The 24,942-nt window shown below is 38.1% G+C and overlaps 2 protein-coding genes across 6 annotated transcripts; both read left to right on the top strand.

Annotated features, from left to right (window-relative positions):
- The first annotated feature begins 711 nt into the window (after positions 1–711).
- Positions 712–14,340, top strand: LOC103977163 (phosphoinositide phosphatase SAC2). 4 transcript variants are annotated; one of them, XM_009392606.3, is made up of 17 exons: positions 712–1,043; positions 1,139–1,422; positions 2,189–2,393; positions 2,534–2,699; positions 3,383–3,605; positions 4,560–4,636; positions 4,775–4,962; positions 5,040–5,137; positions 5,318–5,451; positions 5,652–5,780; positions 8,666–9,146; positions 10,665–10,786; positions 10,898–11,008; positions 11,379–11,576; positions 11,955–12,110; positions 13,301–13,397; positions 13,839–14,340. In XM_009392606.3, exons 2-17 carry the CDS (start codon positions 1,327–1,329, stop codon positions 13,953–13,955), a joined length of 2,598 nt encoding a protein of 865 aa, XP_009390881.2. In that variant the 5' UTR covers positions 712–1,043; positions 1,139–1,326; the 3' UTR covers positions 13,956–14,340. The 4 variants fall into 4 exon arrangements, with proteins under 4 accessions (XP_009390881.2, XP_018679207.2, XP_018679208.2 ...); XM_018823662.2 differs by having other exon boundaries at positions 11,364–11,576; positions 13,839–13,986; XM_018823663.2 differs by having other exon boundaries at positions 8,666–9,149; positions 13,839–13,986.
- A 3,567-nt stretch (positions 14,341–17,907) lies between these two features.
- On the top strand, positions 17,908–24,081 carry LOC135615270 (sucrose synthase 2-like). 2 transcript variants are annotated; one of them, XM_065113534.1, is made up of 16 exons: positions 17,908–18,066; positions 19,407–19,541; positions 19,887–20,016; positions 20,099–20,250; positions 20,384–20,579; positions 20,964–21,082; positions 21,223–21,439; positions 21,513–21,608; positions 21,725–21,898; positions 21,991–22,107; positions 22,210–22,376; positions 22,489–22,713; positions 22,790–23,108; positions 23,217–23,461; positions 23,567–23,705; positions 23,802–24,081. In XM_065113534.1, exons 2-16 carry the CDS (start codon positions 19,444–19,446, stop codon positions 23,856–23,858), a joined length of 2,451 nt encoding a protein of 816 aa, XP_064969606.1. In that variant the 5' UTR covers positions 17,908–18,066; positions 19,407–19,443; the 3' UTR covers positions 23,859–24,081. The 2 variants fall into 2 exon arrangements, with proteins under 2 accessions (XP_064969606.1, XP_064969615.1); XM_065113543.1 differs by having other exon boundaries at positions 17,917–18,066; positions 19,411–19,541.
- Positions 24,082–24,942: the final 861 nt, after the last annotated feature.

Raw genomic sequence — 24,942 nt, 5'->3', positions numbered from 1 at the left:
AGATATTTCTCATTTAATAAATTTATACTAATATCATAATAATGTAATTAAATCATTTACCTTCGATCATTGTTTCAAAAATTCATTCGATAAATTTAAAGAAGATTAACTTACTTATCTGGTACAAATCTACTAGATCATTGCACGATGATCTGTAATCAAACTCTTCATAGTTTACCATTTGTGAAAAGAAAAAAAATCCTCATCTACAATAGGAGAAAATACATGAGATATAGTAGCAATAAAACTTGACTTTTATACAAGTAAAAAAAGTAAATGATTGTGGTCTTTAAGGAAGTCAAATAACATAAGAAAGGTATAAGGAGGACGCATGTTTCATTCTCATCAATTATGTAATAGCATTTGAATCCAAGCAATGAATCTAAATATTAACTTACTACTTTTTGTGTCACGATAAGATCGTCGCGATTTCGGCTACGATTATATGGATTCGAAGGAATAATTCACGGATAGAAACGGGCGACTTCACGTACGACATTAGTAACGACTTGAGACAGATGCACGACATTATTCCCGGCGAATTGGGAATCAGGAGGGAACCCTTGGTTACGATTGAACTCACGACAAGCGTGACAGTGCTGATATTGGGTTGGTCGAGAGTGGCTTACGGAACGGTTCGTGTGAAGACATAAGTTACGACACAAGACACACACGTACGTCACGTTCGTCCCGGTGAATGGGTGTAGGAAGCCTAAGTTGACACGACTCGATCACCGCTTCCGACAGCATCGGCCGACGGCTACGATTGCCTCCCATGATTGCCCTCTTCCGCTAGAAATAAGAGAGAGAGAGAGAGAGAGAGAGGACTCGATAGGCGAGGAGAATTCGAGGAGGAAGCCCAAATCTCTCGTTTGCCCAGCTGCGTTCTTCTTCCTTTCTCTAGCTCTCTTCTCTCTCGCGGTCTTCCCATCTAAGATCCCGATCCACGGCGGAGTGATTGATTGGGAGGAGGCGGAGAAATATGAAGAGTGTTTTCTTGATCATTCTGTGATGTTGTTTCTTCCAAGGAAAGAAGCTTCGGAGTATTGAATTCTTTCCTTTTCTTCTTCCTTCTCGCTTTTGATTCGGTTCCTCGTGCTCGGCCTCAAAAACGGTTCTTTTTTTTTTTTTGGGAAAGATCACAAGCTGTTTACAGAGAGATCGCCCGCTTTTTTCTTTCCTTTCCTTGCTTCTCAAATATTCAAGCTTTTGGTGCCCCTCTCCCGTGAATGGGAGAGAGGGAGCGAGAAGGTGGGCCGGGAGGTGGGTGATGCGCGAGTGAGTCGCTTCGCCGGCCTCGTGAAGGGCTCGGGATAGGCGGATCGGATGGCGGCGGATCAGGACCCGGCAGCGGAGGCCGCCACCGTCGCCCCTGCCGGGAGTGGTTACCTCCAGAAGTTTAGGCTCTACGAGACTCGATCGGTGAGTCAGGATGCGTCGTGTAAAATTGGATCTTTCTATGATCTCTTTGATTTTTTGTTGCTGCTGTAAGAATTGGATCTTTCCACGATTCGTTTGATCTTTCTTGCTGCTTGTTATCTGCCGACGACAACATTTCTTGATTAGAGCTCCGCCGTCTAACAAAACTGAAAAAAAGGGTCTTCTTTGGGGTGGGAGTTTCTGATGGTTGTGATTCGTCATCGGTCGTTTTGTTGTTTTATGCGCATGTTATTACTTTGATTTCGCTTGCTATCTGATGGTCAGGTTTGCCTATCCTTGACGGCTTCGAATTCTGGATCCTTGAAGCTCTTTGAGTTAACTGCATAGTAATTTCTTCATTCTTGCCGGTTTTGGTTACCTAATAGCCCTGGGAACTGGTCACTTGTTAGAAACTCGGAGGATGTTGATACAGCTAGATTGGTAGAGTACTCGAAGAGCCTTAGTTTCCTCCTTTTTATGTTTTGACGCTCTTCACGACTACTTGTCCGGTGAATCCTCAAACAAAAACGTTTCAGCTGCTTATGATTTATGTCGATCTTAAGACGTTCCTTGTCACGATTTGTATGAGTCGCATGCTTGTTGATGGATGCAGAATCTTTTCTGCTTTTTTTTTTTCTTTTCGCTGGAAATACTTCAAGTCTTCTTTGCCATTAATATCTCAGATGTTTATGTGTTTTCATAATTTATGTTTGTTATGCTAACATATCCTGTTTTTTTTTTTTTTACTTTTTATCTCATTATGCTGCAGAAATTTTATATGGTTGGAAGCAATAAGAGTAGAACACTGTGGAAAGTATTAAAGATTGATAGGTTGGAGCCTTCTGAGCTGAGTATTCGTGAGGACCCAACCACGTACTCTGAAAGTGAATGTTATGAGTTGCTGAAGCGAGTACATGAGGGAAACATTTCGACTGGTGGATTAAAATTTGTGACCAAATGTTATGGTATTGCTGGTACGTGCAGTGTTGATTCTTTTCGTGCTTGCATAAAAGAATTTTGGTGGGCTGCCGACCCGTCACCTCTAAAGTCCCAAACACACACACAAATGATGTGATGCATAATAAGTTCTTATGACAAACACTTACTTTTTCAGGGTTTGTCAAGTTCCTGGGGCCCTACTACATGCTGCTCATTACTCGAAGAAGGAAGATTGGTACTATATGCGGTCACACTATTTATACTGTCTCCAAGAGTGAAATGGTTCCACTTCCAAATTCTGCTGTTCAGTCCAATTTTGCCTATTCTAAGGATGAGAACAGGTCCTCTGTCCATTCCGCATGTAAAACATTTGTCATGTACATTTTTATTTCCAAAGGAGACCCAAACACTGCTATCATATTGTACCTCAAAATGTATAAGTTTTAATTTTTTTTTATTTAAATTTTTTTAGTATTCCCATCATAGAACTAATGGTCTAAGGTGCCAACAGATTCTATTTCTGAATTACTACCTGAACATGCTGTGGAGGCTACCTGTAAAGTGACAGTGATAATACTTCAAGCTCTGTTCATCTATTTGTTTTTCACTATTCCAATCAACCATCCTCTAGCTGCTTTTATATTTGAATGGTTGGTCGTTTCATATCATTTTTGTTAGCCAAACATGTAGGAACAGTGTCCTCCTTGTAAGTATGGAACAATCCTGGAAGTAGCTGTCAGTCAATCTGGTGTCTTTAATCATCTTGAGTCATTACATTTTGTTGGGGCATAATTGTCAGATCAATTACTTTCTGTACCGAGGCAACTCAAAAGTATTTGGGTTGTCATAAACTGTCCATTGTTCGAGGTATTGCAGACAAGATGTACAGGTTTCTTATAGTTCTTTGCTGGAGAAAAAAAAGTCATTTATCATCAATATTGTTTCACACATCTTTTTACCAGTTTGTGATGCACATTTGCAGAGGCATTCATGATCTTGTCTTGTTTTTTTCTCTATTGCACAGATACAAGAGGCTACTATGCAATGTGGATCTCACAAAGGACTTCTTCTTCAGCTACTCATACAACATCATGCGCAGTCTTCAAATGAACCTATGTAATAATGAGACAGGGATAATTCTCTATGAAACAATGTTCGTCTGGAATGAGTTTTTGACACGTGGTGTTCGTAATCATCTCAAAAACACTACTTGGACTGTTGCATTAGTTTATGGATATTTTAAGCAGGTAAAACTTTGACTTCTGATTTGTGTTTCATAATTATTATTTCTTAGAAACTCAATTAGTTGCACTAGTTCTGTGTACAAGAATTTGATCCCTAAGATTTGCAATGCCACTTTTGTGCTCTAGTCTTGTTCGATATTGGATCAGTGAGAAATACTGTGGCATTATACTGGAGAATGTGCAATTGCAGATTTTGAACCAGGTGGCATTGGCTTAGAAGGAGTTATCGGTGGTGTTTAATTCAGTGTATCTGGACCTAGGTCATATGTCAGATATGCTGACATAAGTTAAAGCATAAAGTTAACTAGAAGCCCTTCAAGATTTCAGCAGCAGCATTAAGCAACATGTTTTTTTTGTATTTGCAGAATCTTAAATGTCGAAGAGGGCTTTTTGGTTGTAAAACACTCCAGTAGTTCAATGATTTGTCATTGAAGTAATACTAAAATAGTTATTTTATGTTAATTTTTTTTACAGTGGCAAATTATAACTTCAATTTTGATTCCTAACATCTTAGACTGTTGACTTGTTCTATCTCTTTATTCTTTTTTTTTTGGTCATATGACCTCCATAATTTTCCAGAAAGTCTATCTACCAGCAGGTTATGTACTAAGAAGGCAATCCTAAGAGAGGCGGAGAGGTAGTAGTTTCAATTGGTGCAGTCTTTGTATCAGTAACTTTCCAAGATAAAACAATATGTATTGGTCCTTTGTTAGAGAATTCAGATCACCCATATAGTCTCCCGCCACAGAAATTAGGCTACCTAAATAAGATAGTAACTAGGTTGCTGCTAATAACATATAAAGAAGCACTAGCTTCTAAGCCAACATTTCCACCAATTTCTATTTTTGGCACATTGATAACATTTCTTTGTTGCTATTAGGCATATGTTTGTACTTTATGTATCAAGGTATTTTACTGTTTAACACTCACTCCTGCAATTCTCTGTTATGTTTTCAGGTTAAACTTTCAATATGTGGCAAAGATTTTTGGTTGACACTCATTGCTAGACGTTCTCGTCATTGTGCTGGCACCAGGTTACTAACAAACAGTTGTGAAGACTATTGTTTCCTTTACATATTACTTGTCAGGCTAATTAGTTCTTGATTGGAGGGGTATTCCAATACACCATGTTTTGGTCAACCATTTAATACATCTACTTTGTCATGGCTCAGGTTCCTCAAACGTGGTGTTAATGAGAAGGGTCGTGTAGCCAATGATGTTGAGCTAGAACAGATTGTGTTTGAAGATATTTCTAAAGGGGTTCCTGCAGAAATAACTTCCATCGTGCAGAATAGAGGCTCCATCCCCCTCTTCTGGTCCCAGGAAACTTCAAAATTAAATATCCGGCCTGATATTATCTGTAAGCTTCTGAACTCTATGCACTAGTACTTTCTTAATATATTTGAAAGGTTATATTATTATTGTATACTTTTTCAGTGCACAAGAAGGACAGGAACTTTGAAGCTACCCGACTTCACTTTGGAAATCTTGTAAAGAGATATGGCAACCCAATAATTATCTTAAATTTGATTAAGGTAGGTAATTTCTAGCCGTTCTATTATTCTTTTAGCACCAAAGTGTATAGTAATATTTGTCTTTTGTGTTTTGTGCATTAATACCTAATGCTGTCAAAATATTTTGGACTGCAAGTAATCTATCACCACTCCTTTGATTGTTTTAATTTGTTTGTTCTTTTTCATGACCAATATGATCAGTCACGTGAGAAGAAGCCTCGAGAATCTTTGCTTCGAGCTGAGTTTGCTAATGCGATTGATTTCATAAATAAAGATTTACCAGAGGAGAAACGCCTGAAATTTTTGCACTGGGATATTCAAAAGCATACTAGAAGGTATGTAGTTGCTTTTATCTCTCTCTGTTTTCTTTGTTATCCTTCTGTAGCTTACCTTTTGAGTTAGAAACTATTTATTCTAATTTTTTTCTTAATTGCATGTTAGCATCTTATGCATATAGTTGTAACCTGTTCAAGTTTGCTGGTAATCATTTTTTACTATTTTTGTTCAGTGATCATTATTTACTATTTGTGTTCAGAAAAGGTTCAAATGTGCTGGAATTATTAGGCAAAGTTGCAGCATATGCATTGGATATAACAGGCTTCTTTTATTGTCAAATAACACCAGCCTTGAAAATTGAGGATGGTCCTAAGAGTCCAGAACAACTGTAAGGATCTTCTTGTAATTTACTCAAGCACACATTTTGTTTCAATATTCTACTTCATTGTTACTTCAGAAATTACCTTTGCACAGTTCATGAATTGAGAATTAAGTTTCTTTTGCTTCCATGATTAATAGTTTTATCTGTAAATTTCTTGGTCATGCCTATATTTCACGTTTTCTTGTAACATTTTTGGACTTTTGGTCCATGACACAGGATTGCCTATATATGTATGATGCTTATCGATCAGCTACATTAGATAGACTTGAATCATAGTTGAATTGTGAGCATTTGTACATAGTAAATCTCTGTATTTGTCATAACAACTTTTGACATAAAATACCGATGAGTCTGTTAAAATCCTTCCAGAAGTATATTTTTACCATACCTTGACCACATATGAAACTGCTCAAGTTATATTTTTGTTAGATCCAAATTTCAGAATCATCAAGATCGCCTATGAAGACAGCAACAAACGATGAAGACGACAAGCTGTGATATTCCAACAATTATCAAGTTCATGTAACACCCTAAATTTTGCATCTAGTACTAGCCAGACTCACCAATAATGACTTTAGGCTTTTCATGGAGACAATTCAATATAAAATAACATTGATAGTCAACAAAACTTCAAAAATGCTAAATATAATAATTTTTTCTAGATATACATGTCACAAACTCTAGAACTTATAAGTTTTTCTACTTCAAGCAAATTTGTCATGCTGAAAATTCCTTATTATTGTTCAAAAATGTAATGAAGAAAATTATTAGCTGTCAGCGGTCACCTTCGATGAGAACGATTGGCTCGACCTGGTTTGGGCTTTTGCTTGCACAAAGAAAACTACCATCATCCTGTGTGTTGAGAGTTTCCAATGTGGTGCCGAGTTGAAGATGGCCTCCCTTTGACCGATGTCCAATGTCGGGAGGGGCTTCTAATGTGGTCCTTTCGATACTTAAGTTAGTAGCCCTAAAGTGGATGAGAGAGAATGAGTTGAGAGCTCGACCTAGAAAACCATATGGTGACCTCTTTTTATAGTTGATGCCCCCTTGTGAGCACTTAGAGAGAGATTTCCAGGAATGAAAACTATTCGAGCAATATTTTTTTGTTCTAATTGTGGCTGAGTTGATGGATTTGTTCATTGAGTTTTTTGTCCTTTCCAATCATGTGGCAACAACGTGTCAACCCGTGAATGAGAGAAAATATTCTTCATATAATGTTCTAAATGGTATGCAATATGATTCTTGATAATATGACTTGGTCACATGGCAGCCACATGTTGAACCGTGGGTGACAGAATTGAACTTTAATCACCTCCTTCTCATACTGCCAAACTGTTGATGTGTCAATTAGACTCGAGTGAACACTGTAACTTAAGTTTTTATTCTCTTTTGTTGTCTGGAAAATATTGTGGTTTTTCTTCACTTGGGTGTCATTGGAATCATTTGAGATGACCCAGGAAAAAATCTATGTTATATTGCACATAAGAATTAGGATCTCATTTGTTATTCAGTATTTTCCTTGGCTACTAAAACTACCTTGGACACTCGCTTGATTGGCAAAGCTATCTAGCATCATCATGAGCCAAGTTATATTATCTTATTTGCTGCTACATTAAGTATAAGGGATTCTTCCCTTTACCATGACGTATGTAACTTTCTCTTATATTAATTCTTTACAGTTGCAAACTTAACCATACCAAACGAACAATCTTGCATGAACCTCACAGAATTTGTTAACACATCTGTGAGTTGTATGCTTATTGACAGCTTGCTCCTAATGAAAGTGGATTTTTGAAATGTTTTATATTTGTAATGCTCCTTATCGAGCCATCATGGTGACATCCGAGGTTCGCAATTTCGGCCCGTACCGAGCCTTACTCAGTACAGTATGTACCGAGTTAAGGTGTATCGGACGATAGGCCTAAAATAGCTGAAAACTCTCTGAAAATACGTGAAAGGCCCGCATATCTTCCCAGTCCTCGGAAAAGAAACACATTAAGATTCAGCTTCTACACAAGCAGCATTCACTACAAGCAAGATCAAATAGATATCCCAATCACAGAGCTCATAGCATTTGTGCGGGGAGAGCAGAGAGGTCCGCAGCTCCGATAGCATCTGCACCGAGTACCTGAGTGCATCCTTCAAGTCATTAGAATCCTAACACAGGATAGTAGATCGGGGTTAGACGAGTAGCAGAACAACGTTGGGTGAATGGTGAAAGTTAGGTTTAACAATTAGGGCATCGTAACGGGATTGAGTTCCAACCAAGGCGCCGTGCATGTAGAAGGCGTTGTGCTGGATGCTGACGATGCCCTCCGCCAGCCACTTCTCCTCATCGTAGCCGTGCGGCAGCATCTCCACGCCCTACGGTCGATCGATGGGGCTCCTTTCGGCACCACCGCGGTGATCTCTCCTCGATCTCAGTCTTCTTTCTCTACCTTGGATTTGATCCCCTTCTTGCAACTAATATTCTCCGTTGCTGCGATCTGGGTCGGGAATTTGACGATGGGACTCTACTTGCATCAGTGTTCCCTGCGTTTGTAGACTAAAAGACTGAGCTTTCCGCTTCCACCTGATACAGCCTTGTATCGCCTGATATGGGGCCAAAACTTTGGTACCGCTCGGTAGCGGGCAGTCCGCGTGTCGAGAAGCTCTTGGTACCGGACTGTTCACATGTTGAGAAGCTCTCAGACCGGTATATACCGCCCATATCAGGCGGTACACATCAAAATTAAAAACCTTGGTGACATCATCATTTGATACTTTTTCTTATGTAGCACTTACTGAACACATTGTTGGTTTATGTAATGCACCTGAACAATATTTTTTCTTACACATTTGAAGTTGCTGTTTCATTTAATCTCCAAATTGGTTTTTGTGATGTGTTACAGAAGACATTATTCTGGAGAATTGTTGTGCAATAGTCCAGACAGCTCAGAAGTTACCGTTAGTTCTTACGACAGTTCCTGGAAGGATGAAGTGCATAACTCAGATGTCACTGGAAGTGAATTTTCTGGAGACAAAACCAAACAAAATGAAGACAGTTTGGCTGATGAAGTACAGAACTCTGCTAGCTCTCAAAATAAAAATTCTGCAGATAAAACTAGATACAAAGGAGACAATTTTGCAAAAATACTGAAGTTCCAGAAAGGTGTCCTTAGGACCAATTGTATAGACTGCTTGGACCGCACAAATGTTGCCCAATATGCATATGGTTTAGCTGCTCTTGGTTATCAGCTTCATGCATTGGGATTTATGGATCTCTTAAAAGTTGATCTAGATTCACCTTTAGCTGATGATTTGATGGCTTTGTATGAGAGAATGGGTGATACATTGGCCCTACAGTATGGTGGTTCTGCTGCCCACAATAAGGTAGTTGTATTGTATAAAATATAAAATTACTTTTTGTAGAATATTCTGTTTGAGTTTTCATTCTACTGGTGGCTAATCTTTAAAATGTTGTTTTTTTCTTTCTGCAAAATGCTGTTTAGTTCTTTCTGCAAACTTCTTAGTGTATTGTAATTTTGGCCTTTTGTTTATTAGTACCTTTGAGTCAAATACTTGCCAATGTGGCAGTGCTTATGTATACCTTTTTCTTCTAAGTTCTTAATAGTATTTACTATTTAAGAAATTTTTTGAGGGTGACTTCCTGGTTGCATAGGAGCCTAAATTACACTATTAGTTGCCAACCAACAAATCTCTCTCTTGTCATGGATTGGTATCAGCACTAACTTTAGAGAGTTGAACTTAGGTAGACTACTGTTCAAAGGACTTTTGTCGAATGTTAAAATACTCTACTGGATTTTTCATCTCTTTTATTGCTAACCTACATAAATGAAGAGGTTTGTATGATGAAAGCTGAATACATCACAATCTAGAACTTTTGGCCTGACAAAGCCTGATATTTATTTTAAAAGTGTATTTCAGATTTGTATAGATTAATATGCTCAGATGAATGAAGAAGAATATTTCATGTTTTGACCTTTTTTTTAGTTTATGCTAGTAAGCCATACAATTGTGAAAGATATAGAATAAGCAATGACTAAGAGGCACATGTCCCTGTTCGACATGTGTCGGACACACGGACACATGGAAACATTACGCTTGCGTGGCCCTCACGTAAGGGCCATATGTTTCACAAGAAAAGATATCTGGATATCGTCGTAAGGAAACAAATATTAATTATATCTGAAGATTGCAACTTTTATTTTGGATACTTAAATTTAGATATTTTAATTGTTTCAACCTATATGATGATGATATTTATTTGTTCACATTACTGAGTTTATAAAATTTAAATATAAACACTATAAAACTCATGTTAATAGAATATTATATACACATATATATTTAAAAATACATGTGTCCTCGTCGTGTTTGTGTCCTTTTTTCTTTTAAATTGCTTGTCGCCATGTCCATATCATGTTCATGTCCTGTGTCCGTGTCCGTGCTTCTTAGAACAATGACAATTTCATCTGTTCAGGCTAATCAATTAACTGATTTTAGACTGTTTTCTTGGCAGATTTAGTGTTTTCTCTACCGCATACTCTATAAGAGGAAAATGATTTGCTTCTCATTCTCATTTGTTTATTACCCAAAACTAGTTATGCAGGAATGCACATCATGATTGTGTTTGCTTCCCAGATTAGTTTAACTATATTTCAATATTCCTTTGAGTAGTATGTATATTTTTGATATAGTGCCGTTAGCAGATGTTTAATCTAAGTATTGCAGCTGAGACTGCATCATCTATGTTATTTGAATTCATTTGTCAACATTCTAAAATAAGGTACCAACAGTTATAGCTCAGTTGGCCAGGTAGCAAAATTCTTAATATACTTCCAAACTGTTCCACTAATAGTTAATCATATGTTTGTTAATTCTGCACAGATTTTTTCTGAAAGAAGAGGTCAATGGAAGGCCGCAACCCAGTCCCAGGAATTATTTAGGACCATCCAACGCTACTATAGCAATGCATACATGGATGCTGAAAAACAGGATTCTATTAATTTGTAGGTTTAAGCTCCTTGTTAATACTGCATGTAAATAGTTTACTTGATGTGATATCTTTTCTTTTGGATGACGTACTCTTATTAATGCGCTAATTATTGTTAACATTATAGATTCTTGGGACACTTCCAACCCCAGCAAGGTAAGCCAGCAATTTGGGAGCTGGATACAAAACAGCAGCGGATGATCGGGCAGCATCATACCTTTGCTGATGAAAATAAAAGGTACTAAAGTTTAAGTTTTTTAAGGTTTATATTTTGTCTGGATTTTCAATCTATGGTTATTTGGTTGTTGTGGCAACAAAGTGGTTGCAATTGAAGAGGTAAGTAGAATGTACTTTGCTGATGACATTCGAGGTAATAAACCTCAAGTTATTAGCATCAAGAATGTAACTTAATCTACACTAAAAGTTGCTTAGGGAATTTGTGACGAGTGCTGCAAGCTTACATGCAGTTGTCTAATCATACATGTGACATGATATCTCCAATGGGAAACCATAACTGTTGTAATTCACACATTTCCCTTTATGAAGTGGCTATAGGAATTTCAGGTGCATATGTTAGTGCTATTAAAATTCAGATCTTCATTTTTCAGGTCATTTATCATAAGATCCCTATCAGATGGCAATATTCCATGTGAAAGCCATACACCTGTTCCAAGCTCTGATACTGGACCCAAAAGTCTAGTTAGTTCAGCACTGCCTCCGAGAATGCAACAAGAGTCAGATGTCAAAGGTCTTTGTGACTCCACACCAGAAATTTCAACTTGTGAAAATGATATATCATATTCCAGGTGAGCTTCTTTTGACTATTCATAGTTGATCCATTGGTAACCTCTCTCTCTCTCTCTCTGTCCATATTTTTTATGCAGTTGAATAAGTAAATAGTTGAACTAAAGGGCTCCTTTTTGTGTCATCTTGGTTCTTGTTTGCCTGCCTAACTGCAAATAGAAGAGATTATATATGTTATTTTGGTTGCTGATTTTCATTCCGACAGGAAAACTATAGCAGCAAAAACTCCAGGAATGAAATGAGTCTAATTTCTTCTGTATTGCACGAACTCCAGAAATATGGATTACTAGGCCTTTCCCTATGGATATGGGAATGATATCTTGCTGGTCTCATATCTTCTTCCATAAATATCCTAATTGCTTTCTTCTTCTGTGCATTAGGTACACACCAACAATTTCTAAAAGGCAACTTTTCTCAGATGGTGGACATGTATGCTTCAGTGAGCATAGATTTAATGATTCAAACTGTTCGAACTTCCTGGACTTTGATTGGCTTTCATCATCTGGGAATTCATGTGAGGATGAAGGATATGAGAGGTAATTTTCTAATAGTTTTGTGTCTCTAATGATACTGGTTACTGCATTTCGTAGTAAATTCTTTGTTTTGCTGCTGATTCAATCTATTTTATGAATGATCTTGATGAAATTCAACATTATAACTATGTATCTTCTTTTCCAAAAAGGAACTTATTCCGTATCAGCGTTTTTGCATTTCATATCATGTTTTCATTTCTTGGGAGAAAATGAAGTTATGTTTGATAGATAAGATGATGGTTCAGAGTCTGAGACCCTAGACGAACTTTGATAGACGATCTTTCACTTACCATGGTGATAAAATAGTGTTATAGATGTAATTTTTTTATAAGGATTATGTTGCTCGTCATTCTTCAGAAAGAATAAATTATTGTGCAGGTTGTGATGGTATGGACCAAATAGGCTAACATGGAAAATACCGTAGATCCGTGAAATACTATTTAGTAGGCTAACAGTGTGTACTTCATCACTAATAAGAGAAAAAGACAGTTCCAAGGCATTGATATGTGGCCCATACTTCACTTAAAAGAAGAAAATTGAATCAAACAACTTCCATAGCAGTAACTCTGGTTCTTCTACTTCAGGACCAACTAGTCTTCTAGATTTGAGTACTTTTAAAACATTTCAAGTGTTAAAAGACAAAAATGTCATTTGTTTATTAATTATCATCATTTTAATTGGTTGTTTCTTTATCGACAGATGGACTTAATTTGAGTAGTATGAGAAGTATGCACAATTGCACATTACAGATTTTAAGTGATGTTGTTTGAGGCATGCATCACAACATCGTGGTGAAGCACTCTGACTTGTTGCCTTTGTTGTATTTTGACTGTGACATGCTAAATCTACTAGTAATGTTCAGTCTTCTCCTATGACGATTTCTGATGTAGCAATTTTAAAATTTTTTGTTTAACATGTGTGTATTATGTTGCAATTTACATGACCCTGGCAGTTGTCCTGTTTGTACTTTAGTGAGCACTTTAAAGCTTCACTGTAGGTAATAAAGCATGGCATTAGACGATTAAAATTCATGAAATTTATCATAAATTAATTAAGAAAATCTTTGTTTCTTCAAATATGAGCCTAGTTTAGAAAGTGCTCGAGCCTTCTTATAAAGAAGTGGTTTTCTTTATGCCTCAGTACTATAACTAACTTGGATATGTTCTTTCTTCTTTCTTTCGCTTTTCTTGCAGGTCCTCTCTTATTAACTCACCAACGGGGAATCTTTCCACTGAAAATATCATCGATGAAGAAATTAACATTTTGAGTGACGAAGGTCCTAATATCGAGGTTTGTTCTTTTTGCCATTGTTCTTAAGCACTTTGTTTCTTAATCTGTGCAAGTTGAAAACTGATCTTTTGCTTGTAGCACATCCGTCCATCTGTAGCCGTATTCTTAAAACCAATGAATGGGTTTCTTAAATTGTTCTATGGAGAATAAACCGTAGTTGCTAAGTAAGATCATTGGTGAGTCAGAAAGTACTAATCAATCTTTTGTAGTGGACAGCACTGTGTCCTATACATATTATTTAAGCAAGCTACTTGTTTTGTCTACAAATGGGTTTTTTTCCCAACTACATTTGTGTTGTAAATACTTAGATCAATAAATCAGGATTGATAAATTATTTGTTTCATGGTACATGATTCTATCTCATATAGTTGAATCTAGCAACTGCTGTATTTTTTTCTTTTCTAACTATTGAGAATATAAGATATGTTACTTTTTACACAGGAAGTAGAACCAAAGCAAGGTGAACCTGCCATTGATGCTGCACAAAGCTCCAACCTTGGTGAATTTTCAGATGGGTTTGCCCATTGGGTTGCCTACGGAGGGACTCTTTGTTATTGATGTCAAAGTACCTGCATCATCGCTTAGATCCTTTTCATCATTGCTCTTCTTCCTTGTGAGTTCCGTTGTTGCTCAGTTCCAATGAGGATTGAAGGATGCATATATATGGAGATTGAACTAGGAGAAGGATAAACAACACCCACGACATTCATCTGTAATATATTGGTCCCGCACCAGCATATTTGGTCTCAGACAATTTGATTGGTGTCTCAAAAAACAGTAGTATGGATCGGTATATAGATGCAATTCTTTCAGAGCTAAGCTCCTTTTATTTTTGTGTCCAACCAGATGTTTTGTTGTACATAATAGCATAAATAAACATGTTAGTGAATGAGCCCAAATATCCAGGATGTAATATTTTGTCAGAATGTGTTTTTTTCCTGTGTGTTTGTGTACCAGTTGAAAGTAGAAATTTTGCAGTCACTTACAGTAACTTAAGCATGTATGGATGATGAAGACTAGCTGGCTGATCTACCTTATTTGGATTTATCTTATTAGAAGGTAAAAAGTAACTCTCAAAATGTATTAAGCATTTTATGGCTTCTTGGAATAGGTTTTGAGAGACACTGCAACTGCTTTCAATATGATGCTAACAAGATGTTGATACCTTGAATCAAAGTATTAAAATAATACTCTGCTATGACATTGTAGTAAAAGTTTGTATTTTCCTGATTGTTCAATATGGCCAAATTAGTGTTCCAAGGCACTATGTTCTGCTATCAAATGAGGCCAGCTTATTCTTTTTTTTTGGATTTGTATCATTTGTGTGATTGTTCCAGCTGCTGAAGTTTGTGGAATCCATGTGCTAAAAGCTGGGAACTGATCTAATACTACTTGGGTTTAGTATCACTGTTACTATAGAGATGCTGTGTTTATGAACAGTAATAGCATTCATGTTTAATGTGAATATGATCACTGCTTCTGTTGCTCCAATCTTAAATCAATCTAGATTTCACCCAATTATATCTATCAGCTAAGAGTGTTATTAAAATAAAAAGGATCATGTTGTGTGTATTAAAATCTATAAAAAAATACACATTTTAAACTCCATAGTTTGACACCTAAAGACAGTATATGGTCTGCAAAAAAGTTATCAGCAACTTTAAATATCCACCTTATCCCAATGAGATGTGCTATCCATTGATAAGATAAACAAATCAAGGGAGTGGTCGCTGATGAAAGAAACTCTATTTGATGTTACTTTAGAGAGAGAGAGTTGCCACCTGCAATCATCTCTGTCCCCATCAACTTCAGATCCTTGCAGGGTTGAAGCTGCTGCTCTCTGCTTGCTGCCTACTTTTTTACTTGAGGTGAGAGGCATCAGACATGAAGAGTTATCACTAATTAATTAATATTAGTTGATTGCTTAGAGTTCAAGCTTGATGCCAAAATCTTGACAGCACTCTATGGGAAAGAGAAAAGAAGAGTTTCATGTTATTCCCCCATTGTCAAGGAGACATTGGCTGCACCAAATGTTACCTATTCTCTGCTATATTAAAACAAAGGAAGTTCTTTGTTGTTGTTCTTCCATTGTTCATCATAATGAAATTATTCCTGTGTCACTCACATAAGATGCAATTGATGGGGACTTGCAAAGAGCTAGATAGATGATAAATGGAGGGTGAGAGAGTTCTTTTTGTTCTTCTACTTCCATTATTCATCAAGATGAACCTATTCCTGTGTCACATAATATGCAACTGATGGGGACTTCCAATGAGTTGTAAAGGTAGCAAAATGGAGGGTGAAAGAGTTTGGTAATTAGAGAAGATATGTTTGCTTAGTGAAACAATGTTTAGTATTTATTATCTCATCACAATAAAGTTCCTTTTGTGATTATCATCAACAACTGAACAATAAAAACAATCTCTCTCTACCTGTAAAGATAAAGTTTTTTCCACATTGTTTATATATATATATATATATATATATATATATATATAATGATAATTAAAATTTTAAAATATTTAAAATACCATTAATGATCTCACTATCTTAAAATATATTAATAATAATATAAATTCTACTGTCTCTATTGTAATTATTAAATTATAGATGAATTGTTGAAAAAAATTATAATTTTAAAAATTTCTTATAAAGCATCAGAACTTTGAAAAATTTCTATCTCGGTTGCCTCCTTCTTGCATCATTATCCTAAGCCATTTCTTTCCTCGTGTAAGGGTTGTGGACAATAGATTCGAGGGGGATAGAGGGGAGGGGAGGTGAGTGTTCGGGTCTTGCGAGAGTAAGACCTTCGATACTAGTCGTCTTTATTTATAACTATACTTGCATCACAGATGACGAGTGATTATTTAAGACAAAAAAAGTTGTTGATGAGACAAAGATATAACCAAGGGTTAGGCGGAGAGCGACGATTGATAAAAGTAAATTTATCATTTTAAAAAATATTATGCTAAAATTTCTTAAAATTGGGATGATATATAAAAAGTTTGAAATTAAAGGTTTTTTTTTTAAATTCTCTCGTAAACCATTAACATCGTAAATAAATAAATAAATAAATAAATAAATATATATATATATATATATATATATATATATATATATATATATATATATATATATATATATATATATATATATATATATATTTATAGTAACCACAAGCACGTGCGTGTCGTACCCAGGATGACACTAGGCCTCTTTTGGATAACCCAAGCAGCTTGGGCTCCACTCTCTGGTCCAATGACCGGTTCGATTGATGCCAGCTCAACAAGCGGGTCACAATTTTTTGTTTCTATTCCTGGTCCGATCATGTGACTACAACGGGTATAAGCCAAATAGCTCGGGGCCCACTCTCTTCTCCACTGCTTGCTATGAGTTAGTGCCAAGTTAGCACTCGGGTCAAGATCTTTCGGTTCGAACACCGAACCTGTGATGATATCGGGTTCGGTTGGAGACTGTTAGATATGGATCCGATAAGTTTCTGAGGACGATCCTGGGAGCATATATCCGTTCTAATTTGACAAGGCTTTATATAATTAATAAATACTATAAAAAAATAATATGTTCAATGCAATCAGTATAACGTATATTCAATTTTGTAGTAAAATTTAATTTTAATCTGAAGCAATATCTAATTTGGATCTAATCAATAAGGATCCGATTCGTGTAAATCAATAACTTGAATCCTATTCGGATTTAAAAGCAAAGACAGATTCATAGTCGTCGAATGTGGTCGGATCCGATAAGAAATTACTTCCCCTAATGCGAAGGGTAATTTTATCGGGTCGATCCCGAATGTGTTGTTTGGCCCGCCAGTACAGTGTTTCTTGAAGTCTCCTCCGTTGATGTCAAGTTCGGATGCTTATGTACTACTGACTCTTCCGTCAGTATTACTCTCTCGAGTGTCGACGATCGTCGTTCTCCTTTGATAGATCATCACTCCGACTCGGTCACCGGGTGGATGATGTGAATCGTCCCCAATATTGACAGGGTTTGTGTCACATGGTGCATCCCCGATGTGTGGGGTCTCATATTTGTAGTTCCCGCACGTCAGCTCTACAAACATATCATCATATCATGCTTATTGTATTCTCCCGTTGTTCATCATTAAAAGTTGTACAAAGACTCCGTAATCCCAACCTTTTTTCCCTCATCAACAGTGTTTATTGTTGTTGATCCTCTCGGCAGTTCCTTTTTCTGAAGCGAACACATGAATAATCCTGCACGCGAGACTACTTGGAAGAGATCGTGAGTGTGCTTGCATGCCTAACGAGCAGAAAAATTCGATCTTGATGGCATCTGAGCTCAGATGCACGCGATGCGCGGTGGAGTCACGCTCGGCAATTTAAGTTTGTTCTTTTGTTTTTTTTTATGAAAAGTTGAGATTTTTCGACGAATAAATACGAGTTTGTAATGAATTGTTGGAATTTCCAGAATGTATGAAGAGTGTAGGAAGGGAAAGCGGAATCGCCCACAGTGAAGGGTGGTGTTGGGGGACGAACCGAGAACGAGGAGGAGACACCTACCATCGCTTCTGTTGAAGAAAGCGAAAGGTGGGGTCTTTTTCGTAGTATAAAGAGGGGTGGAGAGGGCAGCTCCGCTCACCAATCCATCCTGACTCCGTTCGCTCCCTTCTCTTGTTCTCCACTCGGTGCGTTGTGTTTGTTTGCTTATGGCATTTATTTCTTTGGTTCTTCTCTCGCGCATTTGTGAGAAGCTCTCTTCTTGCTCCTGTGGGGGAATGATCTGACGGTGTTGCAGATTGCAGCCGAATTGCTGCGGAAAATTTCCCTTGGATAAAGCTCTGTTTTTTTACCAAATTTCTGCCGAAAAATCAGACCTTTTTTGCACTGAGCTCTCTCGTGAAGGGAAGCTCGCATCAAAGATTTCTACTTTGTTGGTAGTATCATGTTGATCTTACCGCAAGTTCATGCACAAATTCAGCGAAAAAAAGTTTCTATTTTGCTGAAAACAGTTCGTCAGAAAAGGAAGAAAACGAAAATTTCTGTCAAAATCTCTGCTTTTTCTCCTTACACTTGAATTTCTGTCAAACTTGCTGAAAGAGGTCCAGCTAGAAGTCTCATTTTTAGAGAAGGTTGAAGTCTTTGCTACCTTTTATTTCTAACCCAAACTTCTCTCTCTTCACACCAAATGCTTCGAATTCTATGCATTCTAGCATTCTTTTCTCACCCCTCCCTCCTAATGGTGTTTTCTCTGCAGTCCTTCCTATGAGTAAAAGAAAATTCACCAATTTCCAATTTCTTTTCATTTTAAGTACTGAAATCTCCTAGAAAACCTTGGACAAGCTACGAAAATGTTGAGCCTTAGCCTGAAAAGCTTCATCTGTAAGCTATAACACATTTCCAGTCTGAACCAACCGGCAGAGCTTCTTTGCCTTTTCGTGATTATTTTTAGAGAATTATTTTTGGTACAATCATTATAGAAAACACAAAGGGAGATAGAATCTAACAAAAAATCAACCTACTCTATTGTCTCTAATCAATATTTTTCGCTGTGTGATTCTCTTGGAGCTCCTGCTTTCTTTGAGATCTAAGCTGTTGCCTAGCCATGTACTTGCCAACTCAACATTCGAACTTGATACAGCTGAGTACTATTCTCTCTTGTTTTAATTTTTCTAAATCCTCTTGTTTACAACTTGTAAGTATTTTTCTTGGGTCTGTCCCTTTCTTGGATCTCCCTTAGGAATCTGCTTATTTTTGTGTGGCTAGTGATGGTAAGTTTGCGTTGAAATTACAATTAAAATTTATCATAATGTTAAATATGTTAATCCTCTTTTACATTAAAAGTGAAAGTATTCTCTTTAAAATGTTCAAGATTTTAGTTATTTTATTTTGTGTTTTATTCTGGAAATAAAACGATGTCGATGCGATCTTTTGTGGCCTAGTGATCTCAGTCTCAACACAATATGCACTCATCTAGTGCACTGATTTCTGATTCTCGTCTTGTTGACTTACTGTGGTCGTGTTGCAGTTAGGCTCTTTGTAGCTTGAAGGAATCACCATAAGAGATGTCTCAACGCACCTTGACCCGTGCTCACAGTGTTCGGGAACGCATTGGCGATTCTCTTTCTTCCCATCCAAACGAACTGGTGGCTCTGTTCTCGAGGTTTGCAAATATCTCACATGTACTGTTTAGCCTTTGTGAGAAATGTTGATCCTTCCTTATGGATGTTGTAGTTGTGCATGCTTGCTTAGATTGCCTGAAAGAATCCAACTCATTGGTTGGATATCGGTTCCCATGAATTTTAAACCTCAAATTTAGTTCTTCTTCCAAATTACCAACAGATCACCCACCTATCAGTTCTCACCCTGTTGACAATTACCCTTTAAATTTATCTAGCACTTTTGTGATTACATGATCCATGGTGGCCGATCATTGCAGCAGTTATGATTTGGTCATAATATGACTATTTGCAGAAGTCATACCTGTTTATGCTTCTTCATCTGGCAGGTTTGTTCATCAGGGAAAGGGTATGCTGCAACCTCATCAGTTGTTGGCTGAATACGGAGCTGTGTTTTCTGAAGCAGATAGGGAAAAGCTCAAGGATGGGGCCTTTGAGGATGTAATACAAGCGGCGCAGGTATAAATTGAACGATCACATTTTCTTGCCATCAAATTTTAGATTTTTATGCTCTCATAACATCATGTTGCCTCTGATGCAGGAAGCCATAGTTATTCCTCCATGGGTTGCTTTAGCTATTCGTCCGAGGCCTGGAGTCTGGGAATATGTCCGGGTCAATATCAGTGAGCTTGCCGTGGAAGAATTGACTGTACCCGAGTACCTGCAATTCAAGGAAGAACTTGCTGATGGAAGGTAGGTGGTAGGATATCAGGAGATGATTATCCTTTTCTTTTTTCTTCTTCTTTATAGTGTGGTCAGTAGAGTCTTATTTACTTTACATGGAACAACTATTTGATCTTCTGTTACCTTTCTTGCCTTCTTTCAGTTCGCAAAATAGTAACTTTGTGCTGGAGTTGGATTTTGAACCCTTCAATGCTTCCTTTCCTCGTCCCTCACTATCGAAATCCATTGGAAATGGGGTGCAGTTTCTGAACCGTCATCTTTCTTCGAAGTTGTTCCAAGACAAAGAAAGCTTGTACCCCTTGCTTAATTTCCTCAGGAAGCATAACTACAAGGGCATGGTATTTGTTTCTTCTCTAGGTTTATAATGCATATATAGCTTGTTGATGTTGAGTAATTGTGTGTTGTACTGTTCGTGAAGTTCTACCCACGAATTTATAATATCATAGAGTTCAGGATCTTAAATCCACGAAACCTATTTAAGCATCTTAATAAAGATTATAAACTTCAGACTCGAGTTGTAGTTGAGGGAAAGAAAGAAGTGCAATCCACTGATGGTATTTGACTACTGAAAATTTAGTTTTCTTGAGATGACTGGCAAGTGTTATTATACGTCCGATACTCATTTCTTCTATATCAAATGGCTTAATCATTCAAATTTATAGGCATAGATAGCTAACTTTACTGGAGTCTGCAAATTTATGTAGTTGTTGTTGTGTTTGCAGTCTATGATGCTGAATGATAGAATACAAAGCCTCAGTGCCCTCCGAGCTGCACTAAGGAAGGCAGAGCAACATTTATTGAGTATCCCATCGAAAACGCCATACTCAGAATTCAACCACAGGTAATCGATTATATTTCTTTTTTTGTTCATATTTCCCCGGCTATTTATAAACTGAAATATATAGTTCTATTTTTCATGCAAAGGAGGGAACTTTAGATTGCGTTTGTGATCAGAAAAGTTCTTTTTTTGGCTGGCTTTAGATTTCAAGAACTTGGCTTGGAAAAGGGTTGGGGCGACACAGCTCGGCGTGTATATGAGAACATCCATCTACTGCTAGATCTTCTTGAGGCCCCTGACCCAACCACCTTGGAAAATTTCCTTGGAATAATTCCTATGATGTTCAACGTCGTGATCCTTTCTCCGCATGGCTACTTTGCCCAGGCTAATGTCTTGGGTTATCCGGACACCGGTGGTCAGGTATGATTTCTTCTTTACTGGCGTTGACTTTGATCAAATTGAAATAATCTCTCACGAGATGCCTCCTTTGCAGGTTGTTTACATCTTGGATCAAGTCCGTGCTCTAGAAAACGAGATGCTTTTGAGGATCAAGCGTCAAGGGCTACATATCACACCTCGAATTCTTATTGTGAGATTGGAATTAGATTGATCGGCAAATTCTTGTGGTCATGGATTCTCTCCAGATCTTAACGATAATATAGGGTAACGTAGCCGGCCTGAGCTTATGTTACTGTGGTGATGCAGGTTACCAGATTGCTTCCTGATGCAGTAGGCACTACTTGCGGGCAGAGACTTGAGAAGGTCCTTGGAACTGAGCACACTCATATTCTTCGAGTTCCATTTAGAACAGAGAACGGAATTGTCCGCAAATGGATCTCCCGTTTTGAAGTATGGCCTTACCTCGAGACCTATACTGAGGTACACACCTCAATAACATCTTAATATCATGATTACTTGATCTGCTCTGTTAAACTTGTACTAGAAAGTTCATGTCTTCTTTATGCTTGTAGGGCGTTGCGAATGAGTTGGCAGCTGAACTGCAGGCCACTCCTGATCTAATCATCGGAAACTACAGTGATGGGAATCTCGTATCAACTTTGTTAGCGCATAAATTGGGAGTAACCCAGGTTCAAATCTTTCAGTTCGTAATTGCTTTATTGGTGCTGCTCCCTGGCACTACTGACTATAAGCTTCCTGAACTGGTGATGCTCATTTTCTTTCACATACAGTGCACCATTGCGCATGCGCTGGAGAAAACAAAGTATCCTAACTCAGACATCTACTGGAAGAAGTTCGAGAATCAGTATCATTTCTCATGCCAATTCACAGCTGACTTAATTGCGATGAATCATGCTGATTTTATCATCACTAGCACCTTCCAGGAGATTGCTGGAAGGTATCATTAAGACCGAACAGCTTTCCGCTCCAAAATCCTTATGTTAATCTCGGAGTACCAAAATGACAATTGTTATTTAAATGAGATTCTCTGATATCTTATATGATTTCAGCAAGGACACCGTGGGGCAGTATGAGTCTCACACTGCCTTTACTCTTCCTGGACTCTACCGGGTTGTTCATGGAATTGATGTCTTCGACCCGAAGTTCAACATTGTCTCTCCTGGGGCTGATATGACTATTTACTTCCCATACACCGAGAAGCAAAAGAGACTCACTTCACTGCACCCAGAGATCGAGGAGCTGCTATTCAATCCTAAAGATAACACCGAGCACAAGTAAGCACCCATTGTTTCTACTGCATTTACTATATTTGTCTTGCTTGGCGCGGTGACTGACTCGAGTCTCTTGCAGGGGTGTGCTGAATGACACCAAGAAACCCATCATATTCTCCATGGCAAGACTGGACCGTGTGAAGAACTTAACAGGCCTGGTCGAGTTTTATGGCAAGAATGATCGCTTGAAGGAGCTGGTGAACCTTGTGGTGGTTGGCGGCGACCACGGGAAAGAATCAAAGGATCGTGAAGAACAAGCAGAGTTTAAGAAGATGTACAGTCTCATTGAAAAGTACAATTTGCATGGGCATATTCGTTGGATCTCTGCCCAAATGAACCGGGTTCGCAATGGCGAGCTCTACAGATACATTGCCGACTCAAGAGGAGCTTTCGTTCAAGTACTTCTCTCCTTTGTGGAAGAATGGCATGCTATGAACACTCGATAGCCGAATTACCTTCTGAGTTGAAGTGCTACTAACCTACTTTTTCTACTTTCGTTTCCTCAGCCGGCCTTCTACGAAGCCTTTGGACTCACTGTTATCGAGTCCATGACATGTGGCCTGCCAACATTCGCAACTGTTCACGGAGGACCCGGTGAAATTATCGTAGATGGGGTTTCCGGCTTCCACATCGATCCTTACCAGGGTGACAAAGCTGCTAATATCATCTTAAATTTCTTTGGGAAGTGCAAGGAAGACCCAACCTACTGGGACAAGATTTCCCAAGGAGGGCTGCGGAGGATCGAAGAGAAGTAAGACCTCCTCCTATCAGTGATGCTTTCTTATTATCAATGAATGCCAAAATCAAGGATTTGTAAATAGTTCTCTAACTTGCACTCTAAATTCAAATAAATTAGGTATACCTGGAAGCTCTACTCTGAGAGGCTGATGACACTGTCGGGAGTTTATGGCTTCTGGAAGTATGTGTCCAACCTGGATAGGCGCGAGACTCGCCGTTACCTTGAGATGTTCTATGCCCTCAAATATCGCAATTTGGTAAAAAGCCACACACCTAGATCAGTGTCTTTACTCGAGTCGCTCATCGTATTGTCACTTGGCTAATGCTTGTATCGGCTCGATCTTTATTTTCAGGCCGAGTCTGTACCCCTGGCAGCTGATGGAGAAGCTGCATTTAATGGCGCTAAGTAGTTCCAAGCGAGAAGCATCACCGGCAAGTCTATCTGTTTGTTCACATGTCCGAGATCTAGAAGGAGGCTTCCTTCATGAGTTTTTGTCTTAATTAAGCCGAGAGCTACTCGTCGACAAGACTAGAAAGAGAAAAATAAATCGTCTTTGATGTTTACAGACTGTCTGTGTAAGGCTGAAATGCCATATTATGCTGCAATAAAATTAGCTCCCTTTCGATCGCAAACGTATCGAAAAGCATTTTGTGGGGTACAATGTCCTTGTTTCAGCAAGCAGCAGATTTGCGAGGATCAACCACAGCAAGAGCAAAATGGCAGCATTCAAGAATTTAGAGCCCTTACAGCAAGACCACATGAACGATGTCTCATATGAAATCCGATTTCAGGTCTTCGAGTGAGGTATGTTTTCTGGTCATCACATTTATCATCAGAGAGAGCAGATCGAATCTGACAAAGCCATTTACCTGCAGGTTGATCATCTCGGAAGTCCGTTGTCACAGTAAACACACATGTCACCATGAACAGGCTGTTGTTTGTGCATGCACGGGTGCACATTAACCATTGATATGAAAAGCTGATGCAGACAAGCTAACCTATGCAGCAAAAAGAGAGTAAGGATGGATCCACCTCAATTCTCGTGTGTTTGCAAGTGTTGTCTTGGTTGTTCATGATCAAAATGGTTGGACCCATCAGAGGTAACATAGAATCAAGATGAGTAGGCAGTGCTGTGTGTGAGAGAGAATTGGACGGCCAGAACCGCATGCATAATTGAAGAAGCTAAGAAACAGTCCAAGTGCAACTCTAGAGATCACTATCAGAAGTTGGCCACACCTTTGCAGTTGCATCAAGTAGGCCAGGAGATGTTTGGAGCAAGAAAAAGCTGAATTGAAAGGTCGATCCACTTCCATGGCTGAAGTTTAAAGCTCTATGCTGAATAATCCTATCAGATTCCCACATCGGGTCGATCAATGAGAGGATTTGAATGTCTTAACCATCCAAGCTAGTGTATTATATGAGATCTGATGCGGAAATAATGATCAAAATCTGACTTACAAGATCCATGATTTGCCAATAAATAGTGTGGGTTT

This window comes from Musa acuminata, chromosome BXJ1-3 (assembly GCF_036884655.1).
Source record: "Musa acuminata AAA Group cultivar baxijiao chromosome BXJ1-3, Cavendish_Baxijiao_AAA, whole genome shotgun sequence".
NCBI lineage: Eukaryota > Viridiplantae > Streptophyta > Magnoliopsida > Zingiberales > Musaceae > Musa > Musa acuminata.
Note: the sequence above shows the minus strand (reverse complement) of the source record. Positions and strands in the feature narration are given on the sequence as shown.